The 10,742-nt window shown below is 37.2% G+C and overlaps 2 protein-coding genes across 3 annotated transcripts; one reads left to right on the top strand and one right to left on the bottom strand.

Moving 5' to 3' along the window:
* Positions 1-19: 19 nt before the first annotated feature.
* On the top strand, positions 20-3,746 carry spring1 (SREBF pathway regulator in golgi 1). The gene is made up of 6 exons (XM_042420090.1): positions 20-314; positions 585-760; positions 1,827-1,983; positions 2,098-2,249; positions 2,527-2,640; positions 3,188-3,746. Exons 2-6 carry the CDS (start codon positions 665-667, stop codon positions 3,269-3,271), a joined length of 603 nt encoding a protein of 200 aa, XP_042276024.1. The 5' UTR covers positions 20-314; positions 585-664; the 3' UTR covers positions 3,272-3,746.
* Positions 3,747-3,844: 98 nt separating this feature from the next.
* Positions 3,845-7,056, bottom strand: LOC121903244. Of its 2 annotated transcripts, XM_042420089.1 has the most exons (4): positions 6,972-7,056; positions 6,693-6,850; positions 5,330-5,719; positions 3,845-4,518 (listed from the first exon to the last, which is right to left on the bottom strand). In XM_042420089.1, exons 1-4 carry the CDS (start codon positions 6,985-6,987, stop codon positions 4,507-4,509), a joined length of 576 nt encoding a protein of 191 aa, XP_042276023.1. In that variant the 5' UTR covers positions 6,988-7,056; the 3' UTR covers positions 3,845-4,506. The 2 variants fall into 2 exon arrangements, with proteins under 2 accessions (XP_042276023.1, XP_042276022.1); XM_042420088.1 differs by lacking the exon at positions 3,845-4,518 and having other exon boundaries at positions 5,185-5,719.
* Between the last annotated feature and the right edge of the window lie 3,686 nt (positions 7,057-10,742).

The following is a 10,742-nucleotide window of genomic DNA, read 5'->3' as shown; positions in this document are numbered from 1 at the left end:
CACCTTACCACATCCGTGTTGGAGTTTTGTTTTGCTGGTGGATGTCAGATTTCCTTGGAGAAATAACCGCAGCTGCATGTTATTAAACGGAACGTCGGCTATAACCGAATCGTTTTCTTGAAAGGAGGACGAAACTGCGTCATCACATACGTCTTTGCGATGACATAATTGTAGTAGTTATTTTTTAAATAATGAGTGTTAGCCTAAGACAGCTTGCTAATGCTAACGTCAGCCAGCTAGCAGGCTAACAAAGCAGGCTTTTATAATGAGACACCGTTAGCCCGTATGCACATCTGTAAACTGCTTCCAGCTGTGTGAGAGCAATATTCATATCGACTGTTATAATTGCCATTGTCTGTTTTGCTTAATTGTTTGTTTTTTAAGCCTGCAACATGGGTTAGCTAGTGTGGCTGTCTGGACTCTGAGAATAAAACGTCTCTAGTAGTTTGTAGTTGTGTAACGTTATTTGTGTTTTGACACAGCTAACGTCAGTCAGTGTTAGTTTACAAAGCGAAAAACTACATTTTTTTTGAGTCACTTATCATCTTAAAGACATCATTTCATATTGTTGACTAATACGTCAGTCAGGGAATTGAGACCCGTGGAGGTTTGATGTTTTGGACTGTCACCGTCCCCCCCGGCATCTCCTCTAGAAAGCCATGCCATGATGGTGCTCCGGCGGTTATTGAGAAAGCGCTGGGTGCTGGGAGTAGTCTTTGGACTGTCTCTTATCTACTTTCTCACCAGCACACTCAAACAGGTACAGAAACTCAGTCCACTAAAGCAAGGGTAATATCTTCTGAACCAGGGGTGGGCAATATGGATAAAATCTTACATAAGAGTATTTGTAATTTTACTGCAAAAGAGTTTCAATTGGTTGGAAATTCAAGAGACCATTTACAGATAACCAAATGGTGATGTCTGTTATTGGTTGATGCAATATATCACCTGTCAAATCAAGGTACTTTATTATAGCGTTGCAAAAAAAACTGTAAATCTGGTTATTGTCACAAAGCAGTAGTACTCCTTTACTTTCAGTATTTCCAATAAATGGCTTAAAAAGGGGTACCTACTGTCATAGAAATGATATAGCAAAATCTTTGTTGTTGGATGGGGTGTCAAACCTTTTTTTTTTGACACAGATTGAAACCTGTATACAGTATCATAAACTCTCTGGTCCCAAATGCTGGCATTGAATGTCAGATACAAAGTCTTGTTTACGTATTTTTTGACCAAATAGTGATGGTTCCCGCAACTAAGATTAAGATTAAGAATAAGATTGGTCTATAAAACATCATAAAATAGTTTAAAACATTTCTGTCCATATTGATCTATTGAAATGTCTTTTGTCCAATCAACAGTCCAAAAACCCAAATGTGTTGATTTTTCTATCATAGAGAAACCATCAAATATTCACATTTCGTAAGTTGGAACTAGTGAACTGTTTGCCTTGAAAAGTCTTTAAATGATCAGTCAATTATCAATACTGCCAAAATTGTTTTCATCCATCAGCTTATGATATAATCAACTAATCTTTCCAGCTCTACGTGATTTAAATGTAATTTAAAAGTTGCCAGACTTTTAGACTTTATTTAAGTTCACGCACATCTACTTTGTTAAGACGACATGTAACATGGGAAATTTGTCTTCTTTTGTTAAGCACTAATATCTGTATCAGCACTAATAACGGAAAATATCAATGGAAAATCAGCCCTTCTCTATTGTTAACTTAATATGTCATGACATTGCCCAACCCTGTTCTGAAAGCTGCTTAAAAAGTTGCTCTTATTAGTGTTTCATGACCTGCTATTGTGTGGACTTTACAGGAAGAGCGGACCATAAGGGACCGCACGCTTTTGGAGGTCAGAGATTCAGACCATCGCATCCCCTGGAAAGTCCGTTTTAACCTTGGCAACAGCAGCCGACAGATCACTCAGTGTAGAAACTCCATCCAGGGCAAGACACTGATCACAGACGAACTCGGTGAGTAATGCAGCCATTACTCACCACCGTGACGTGATGAAAACCAGACAGCTACGATACTGTTACGTAGTCTTTAATCACTGTATACCCCTTCTCTGTGTTAATGTCTTACAGGTTATGTCTGTGAGAGAAAAGACTTGCTGGTTAATGGTTGCTGTAACGTCAATGCTCCCAGCGCCAGACAGTACATTTGTAAAAGCTGCCTGGCCAACGGCTGCTGTAGCATCTATGAGTATTGCGTGTCTTGCTGCCTCCAGCCTGATAAGGTAATCAGTCAAATCAAGGATGTTTAGGGGTTTGGTTTATTATTATCAGAAGTAGCTCAACTGTCAACATGCTGCATCTTCTCTGCTTGCATACATTTTAACGGATGCATCTTGAAATGCAAGAATTCAGATACCATACATCTCAGAGTTGAATCTTGATATTGCAGTCTGTACATAACAGTGACCATGAGCGGGAAAAAAGACCAGGTTTAACCAATTGAAATCTGCATTTGTATGTTTTACAAATGCTTTCTCTTATCTACGTTCACCTCTCTAGCAACCTCTCCTTGAGCGCTTCCTGAATCGCGCAGCCGAAGGCTTTCAGAATCTCTTCACCGCTGTGGAGGATCATTTTGAACTGTGCCTGGCCAAGTGTAGGACCTCTTCACAAGTATGTCAATCAGTATAAACATTTCCCTCATATAATATTCATCTATGTATATTTCATTCAGATGTCCTGGTGATATGCACCGTTTCCTTTTATGCATCACAATGACTCATTGCAGTTGTCTTGTAGATTTCCTGAATGTCAAAAACCCAACAACAGCAAAAGCAGGACTTTCTCTTGATGAATCATTTTAGTTTTCTGTTATATGTGAATTCTCAGGAGATAAGAAAATATGTTGATCTTCATTCTGCACTGGCTTTGACCTTTGATTTCCCAGATAATAACTGACAATATTATCTCAGAATCAAAACGTTTTACTGTTGATTGCTTTCAATAAGAGTATCAGGTTTATATGTATTAAGTGTTTCATGGTGTCTTGAGCTAAATCAATGTTTTCATTTCCCTTGAGGTGAGAAAAGCTTCACATTCATTTTCTTTGTAATTCGTTTAATACGTCCAGTCAGCAGCAAAAACTACATTTGCGTTTTAACAAAAGAATGATTGAATTTATTAACTTGTTTTTTTATTTTTCTCTCTCTCTCTCTTGCAGAGTGTTCAACATGAGAACACCTACCGAAACCCTCAAGCAAAGTACTGCTACGGGGAGAGTCCTCCAGAGCTCCTACCTGTATAAGCATTTGACTTTCGTCCCCGGTTTAGGAAGTACCAGAACAGCAGCAGGCCAATAAAGGCTCCCTGTTCAGACACCTAATCGTGCTTGGAGAAGAGACTTTGCAAATGAACTGTTGTCTTGGACATGTTTGCATTATAGTGGCAAAGAGATGGAGACATTCAAGACACCAGACCAACCTCAGAATGGACAAATGCTGTATATGATTTGATTATTTACACTTCATAAGTGCATTAGAACATTTCATACATTCATCCATGATGATCATCAGGTCCACATAGCAGGCAGCTCATCCATCAGGATTCATTTCAAACCAGTTCATACCATAAAATAGGCTTCATTTTAAACCTGATTTAAGAAGGTAACAGCTGTTTTATGTTTTGTTGAATATTTTAAAACAGCAAAGAATGTGTCATAACTTTTGTGTTAGTGCATGCATATGAAATGGCTATTTAATAAAAGTGACTGTGAAATGAAATGGCTCATAACTTAAAGATTGGGAACATTTGGAGTTGGTTTAATAGTGCCTTTATTTTTCTGAAAGGTTGTATTACATTTGTGTCCAAAGCAAGGCGGTATAAGCATGCTAAAATTTTTAAAGTCGCCAAAGGCCAAAAGAAGACTATGTATTTTAAAGCATGTGGAAGAAAATCAATGGGTTTAATGAACAAGAGAAAAGGGAAATGGTACAATATGGTCAAGCAAAATGAACTTAAAATCAGCAACCATTTTATTATTTAAAATGAGCAAATGTGCATTACATTATATGTATGCAATAATGCATGAGCAGAAGACCCGATGAAAGCATTCAAAGAGTTGTATTTTGTCAGAAAAAAAAAAAAAAGTTTGATAATGATTTTCAACATGTCTGTAACAGTCTGTAGGAAGTCCCATAATTATTAGAAAACATCCACATCTTCCAAAGTATACAAACTCTCAGGAACTTTGCTGATTTCCAACATTATGAAGACTAATTTCAAACTCATATCTAGTAGAATAAATAACTTAATTTGGGAAGGACAGGCCCACATTAATCTTGGTACAGTCTTGTTGTCCTCCTGCATTACTTTGATGGGAGTCTGACAGACTTATCTGCCTTACTGTGCACTGTCCATCTGTCCACAGTGATTGGAGTCCAGACTGGTGAGTCTGTGGAGGTGATTCTTATCAGCTTTTCTTTCTACCTCGGGCAACGTAGCTCGCTCACATGGGATAGATGGCCAGAGCAAAACAATTAATCATTCTGAAGGCTGAGAAAACAAAACTGCCGTAATTAGGAAATGTATTAGAACCCCTTCTCATTTGCCTCTTTGGCAAGTTGATTAATTGCTGTCACATGGGAACAATGTCAGTTGCTTCAAAGTATCGAGTTAAATTAAACAAAGCCGTTTTCTGATAAAGCCTTTAAAGGAATAGTTCGACATTTTGGGAAATTCTCTCATTCACTTTAATGCCGTGAGTTAAATGAGAAGATTGATATTACTCTCATATTTGTATGGTAGAGGCTACACATAGTTAGCTTAGCTTAGCATAAAGAGTGGAAATAGGGAAACAGCCAGCTTGGCTCTTAGCTGCTTACCAGCACCTCTTAAGCTCACTATTACGAATAAACACATTATACAATATATTATACAAATAATGAGGCACATTCATTTAAACAAACAAGATATAACATGTTAAATTTGGACAGAGCCAGACTAACTCTTTCCACCTGTTTTCAGTCTTCATGCTAGGCTAAAGCTAACCAGCTGCTGGTAGCCCAACATTTACCAGAAAAATATGAAAGTGAATCTTCTCATCTATCTCTTAATCATATTTTCCAAAATGCCTAACATAAACAGTTGAAAAATTAATTTAAGTGATTTATAAAGTGATTTAATCAACTATTATACATTACAAATAAGCATTTACCTGTCTTGAAAAAACATTTAACAATTAAAAAAAGCTGCCATGAACTGCATCACCATCTGAGATGAATTACAGGACGTGTCCAATCCCCTCCAAGTATTTCTGAGACCCTGCCTTAAGGAACTTATGGTTTATCTTATTTGTTCCTTTTACCTTTGAAATTTGGACCCCGATCTGATGCTCCAGCCATTTCAGATAATCCTTGGATGCCACCAAAAGAGTGTGACCCCACTGCTTCCTTTTAAACGCATGCTCGGGCAGTTCGGGTGGAGAGGGCTTCTGGGAGCATTCCCCTCCGTGAAATTCCTTCACACAAGCTGTGAGCATGTTGACTCTGGAGATGGTGTCCTTGAGCTTCTTGTGAAGTGATAAATCATTGGGATTCAGGTTGTCCCGCTGGTCTTCCAGGAGCTTCTCCAGGGCTTGGGCCATGAAGAGGAGGCTGCACTGAACTTTTGCCCAATGGGCAGGGGAGTTATGGTGGACCTGAAGCTCAGGGAATCCTGAGGACCAAGTGCCAAGGTGCTTCCCATTGGCTTGGTCCTGGAAGGGAGGAAATAGTGAACTTAACTGAAAGATTTCCTTTCCTCATAACATTCATCAATAACAAGCTGTCTGTAATCTCACTGCATTACAAATTTGTCAAACTCTTTCTCTGAAGGGTGATCTCATAGTGCATCTACAACCACACCCAATAAATGTGTACTTAGATGTGGTGCATGTCCATGTGTCAGTGACACCAAGGCAAATTTGGGGAGTAGGTGCGAAAAGATAATGTCAGTTACACAATATTCAATAAATATTAAATCCACTGGCAACAATTTAACTCAGCAGTGCACCAAATTATTACACCACAAATTAGGTCGTACAACTGCTATCAGTAACACTGCAATTACACCAATCATAACTTTAATATTTATTGTTGCCTTGTGTGAAAATCATGTATCTTTGTAGCTCTTCACTAAGAAAAACAGCAACGTGACAATGACTTTTCAGAAAATCCAATGGGTTTTTATTGTTTATTTTGCTTAAGAATCAGAGGAATTTTCTTAACCCATTAAGGACTACTTAATTCTTCAGTTTGTCTAATTGTAATTTTAAAATCAGCTAATGAAGAGATACATGGTTTTCAGTGAACACAACGTTATGCAAGGTCTGTCCAAGACAAGCAATCCAGTCCTGCATACAGTGGTAGAAAGTAACTAAAGAGGTGCTTCTGCTTAAGCATTTCATGGACTATTAATTCTCAAATAGTGCTTTTACATTGTGATATTGCTGCTTTTGACTGAAAAAAGACTCCTTCCTCCACTGCTGGTATATGTGCACAGTAATTGAGAGCTGCCACACAGAAGTGGCTTTGAGAGAAAGCGTTCTCTGAGCTGATCATTCTGCACTTGTACTGACACTGAAAATTTCCAAATCTGAAGCAGAAACTCAGGTGTGATGAGGACTTTGACTGCAACATACAAACTACTTTGAGACATATTATACAGACACACAATGTTATATTACTTACAAAGCTTGTCAGGCTGTCTTCAACTTCTTTTTTGGTGAGGGCTGTCAACTCTTTCAGCCTGCATGATGAATGAGTGACAGCTTGTTTCTTTGGTGCATGTACCGCATTAGAGCTTTGCAGTAAAATCATCATCCAGGCACATCCCAGTTTCAGAAAACCTGCAAATGCAAGTGCATAGTTACAACTTTTTACATATATGATTCAAATGAACTTGAAATGGCTTCTGACACACAGTGACGAATAATGAATGAAGAAAGTGAGTTGTGTGATATACTCTACCTGCCCTGTGTTTCATTCTGAAATGTGACTCCGCTCAAGTTCTCAAATACGACACAAGGACAGATTCTCATCGTAATGTAATCCTAATCGCACCAAGATCATTTTTATATTTGCATACTTCTCAAAGGGGCGTGTGAAACTTCTATCTCTAACTTAGCTATATCCTTTGATGAAAAAAACAAGATTGAGGTTTCTTTGACAGGTCAGCACCTTGCTTGTCACTTTCATGTAAGGAAATGCGCACGAATTACTGATGAAGATTATGTGTGTTTAACTTGACTGTTCTGAGGGTTGACTTTTGTGCGTTTGAATACTTTTCCGACACATTCTTAAAAGACATTCTGCAAATAATTGAAAGCAAATGATCCCATATAGTAGAAGCTTTGATTTGAAGACTGATTTTGGTTTGTAGATAGAGGAGACATGGGTCATATAACAGTGGTTTTGTATTTTGTATGAGTGATACTCTACACCCAACACCGAAGATGAACCATCTCATTTCCACATAATTTCAGGTTAAACTTTTACTGACAAATAATGTTCTTTAATATACTACAATTATTTATCACACATTGGTGTCATGACATATTTACGTTATGATTCACTCCCTCTCTGATTACCCTTGTTGCAATACTTCCTGTGTGACGCAAATCACATATTGAGAATATCCTTACCGCCAACCTGGTTCAATCCAGTTTAAGCCTCCAAAAATCCCTTCTAACTGGTTTGATTGACTCTATATTACATAATAAGAATGCAGTAAGTTTCGAAACAAGTTATCTATTGCATAAAAGTTCAATAAAGACTTTGCTTTTGTTGTCACCATGACAACTTTTGGCTTTTTCTAACAAAGGAAATAAAAATAAAACAGAATATTACACAATCTAAATCACGTTATTAAGTTTAGGACAGTATCATACATTAGTCTTTAGAAGTATTAGTTGAACTGACAAAATACAGACTTCACAACAGAGGCTGAGGTCATTGTTTCAATTACTTTATAGTGTCCAACTGGATGTACAACAGAGTCATTATAAGTCACACTTCCATTGCTGTCGGTCTTTTTTGAGCATGTTTCAACATCATAAATGAAAATTAATATAAATGTAAACATGTAAATATAAAAGCAAATCTTTCACATATAAATAAATAATAATAAAAAAGCATCAAACCATACAAAATAATAAACAAAGAATTGGTGTGAAATTTCTTTACACACACACACACACACATCCAGGAGTGCACCACATTTACCAAAATGTTGCTTACTGTGTCTGGTGTCTTGAATGTCTAGAGGACCTAATACTGCTCTCTCTATTACTCATTTTGCAGACGACGGTGAAAACAACTGTTACTACAAAAAACTAAACTAAACACACACACACACACACATATCATCATCATCAGAGTGAGGCTAACACCTTTTAACAGATGATTACTTTGTGAAACTGAAATGAAACTGCAATGGTACTTGTATAAATAATTAACAGATGAACTTAAAAACGTATTAAATTAACAGTGGACTGAAATAAATAATATAACACAAACACAAAAATACATGTTGGTTTTGGGAAACAAGGCCCAGCGAGAATGGAGGGAACCAGTCTCCTCACAAGCTTTTATTTTTCATGCTTTCATGTTTTCCTGACATGTTCACTGTACGTTGTATAAATAAAATGTATAAAATGTATAAATAAAATGCACTCACTTTAAATAAAGTAAATACATACATACATATATAAATACATATTCAATAAATATATAAATAAACCAATAACAATTGAATTGATGTCCTTGTGACCAGTAAACTGACAATCTTCATACGTACAAGAGGTTGAGTGTCCACTTTTCAATGCGTTGAATCCTTGCTGTCTATTTGTTACACATTCCCTTTACCTCCTCCAGCATCGGCGACACTTGAATAAGCCACTCGTTCAGTCTGACTATGACACCATATCCATATACTTTTTTTGGATAGTCGTGACCGTGGGACAGCTGCGGTGGGGTTGGTGTTGGGGGCAGAGGGACTTCCGGCTCGATGGTTTGGAGTAAAGTCGTTATTTTTTCTACATAGTGGGGGAGTCTGAGCTTGACTAGTCTCAGGGGGGTTGCAACAGATTCTGGATTAAGCCAAACATTTTTCTGGTATTCCTCTACCTTGGAAATGTGCAGATAAAAACTGATGGTCTTGATGTAGACGTCCTGCAGCTTCTCAGGAATGTTTGTGCCAGATATTGAGGCATCAGGAGCGTCGTTTGGAACCGACACATTGTTGGTGTCAAAAAATTTTTTTGTCTGTAAGAAAAAGAGGATCGTAAATTAATTTTCCAGAAATAGAAGTATGACTTCTTCTCTTTTTTCCCCCCACCAGCCAAGCCGTGTGGTATTAAACACTTAGACACTTTAAACTTGAAATATGTATTCTGAATAAGTCTGCACCAGCTACAATAAAATATAAGTGTTGTAGATGATTAAAGCAAACTATGCAACAAGTCGTACAGGAAATATATCATACCAAGAAACATGACAGAATCACTGTGTGATACTTACATATTCATCCAGTAGTTCCTTTGCTTCAAGTTTCAGTAGGTTTGTAAGACCCTTTGTGTTTTCGAGGTCCCCACAGCTGCTGGGAGTAGGAGCAGGAAATACTGACCTCCACTGGAGCATCGAGACCAAGAAAAGCACTAAGAAAAGAACATATGGATAGTTAATAACTGTCAAGATTCATGATGCACCAAATTATTTTTAATTATCAGATTTTCCTCTAATCTTTGACTTTTTCCTGTGAATTCCTAGACAATTTTACCTCAAAAAATGATTCAAATTAAAGAAGGATATGGTTACACTTATCACAGCTGGTAAAAAAAAAAAAAAAAAAAAAAAAAAAAAAAAAAGAAATGCTATCTGTGACTAGAGGTCACAAGCAGACATTACTTTTTTGGGAACCTTTGCCTTAGATAGGGGAGAGCTTAAATCACCAATCTGGTGTAAATTCATTGGTTTGTCAAGTTGTCAATCAAAACATAAAACAGAAAGAGCAATATTACTTAAAATAACAATAATTCAGCTTGCTTGTCTTAACTCTTTCTGTATTCCCAGTGAATCTGAAACATTACTGGAAGTATTTTCAGAAAGAATTCCTTAGACAAAGCTACTTTTAAGGGTATAAGGTAGGCCAGGCTTAGTTAACTCCTAGTGTAAAGGTTATGCTGGAAAACGTACAGGTCAACATTCAGCTGAGGAGAACCTTCCTTCCACTGGTATGCAGATATAAAGGCCTGCACATTACCACTACTGCTAAAAGAAATAAATGCACGTGTGCAAAAACTTGCCTGTAACAATCATTCACAAAGAGAAGGTAAAATTTGATTTGTTATTAGATGTGGTATAACTTAGTGGAAATTCTAACTAAGCTGATGAGTAACAAGATGCTGTAAGAGATACATCAAATAACAGTACAGTTATGACAATTTTTTGAATGTATTGCTAAATATTCCAAAAAATATTTACCATAGCACTTTAGTAGTCCGTTGAGTTTGTAATCCATAGCGACACTAACCGATACACTTTACTCTCAGTGGTTCTTGATGAACAAACCGCGTAAAAACTGCAAGTTGCACCTTTACTGGTGAACTGGCCCATATATACTATTTTGCTATACCCACCCACACTGACACAACAAGGAACAACATTCCACAATGACTTCTTTTTGCATCATTCATGTTATGAGTGTCTTTTTTTTTTTTTTAAGTCTTTCGGCAGAGGTGT

The sequence above is a fragment of the Thunnus maccoyii genome, chromosome 9 (genome assembly GCF_910596095.1).
Source record: "Thunnus maccoyii chromosome 9, fThuMac1.1, whole genome shotgun sequence".
Taxonomy (NCBI): domain Eukaryota; kingdom Metazoa; phylum Chordata; class Actinopteri; order Scombriformes; family Scombridae; genus Thunnus; species Thunnus maccoyii.
This window is presented reverse-complemented; position numbering and strand designations above follow the sequence as displayed.

Coding starts and splice junctions, on each gene's coding strand:
- LOC121903244 (XM_042420088.1), bottom strand. Junction 5,720..6,692: donor AAGACAGCCTGACAAGCTTT/GTAAGTAATATA, acceptor CCTCCCTTCCAG/GACCAAGCCAATGGGAAGCA.
- spring1 (XM_042420090.1), top strand. CDS start 665: ATGATGGTGCTCCGGCGGTTATTGAGAAAGCGCTGGGTGCTGGGAGTA. Junction 2,250..2,526: donor GCTGCCTCCAGCCTGATAAG/GTAATCAGTCAA, acceptor TCACCTCTCTAG/CAACCTCTCCTTGAGCGCTT. Junction 2,641..3,187: donor AGTGTAGGACCTCTTCACAA/GTATGTCAATCA, acceptor TCTCTCTTGCAG/AGTGTTCAACATGAGAACAC.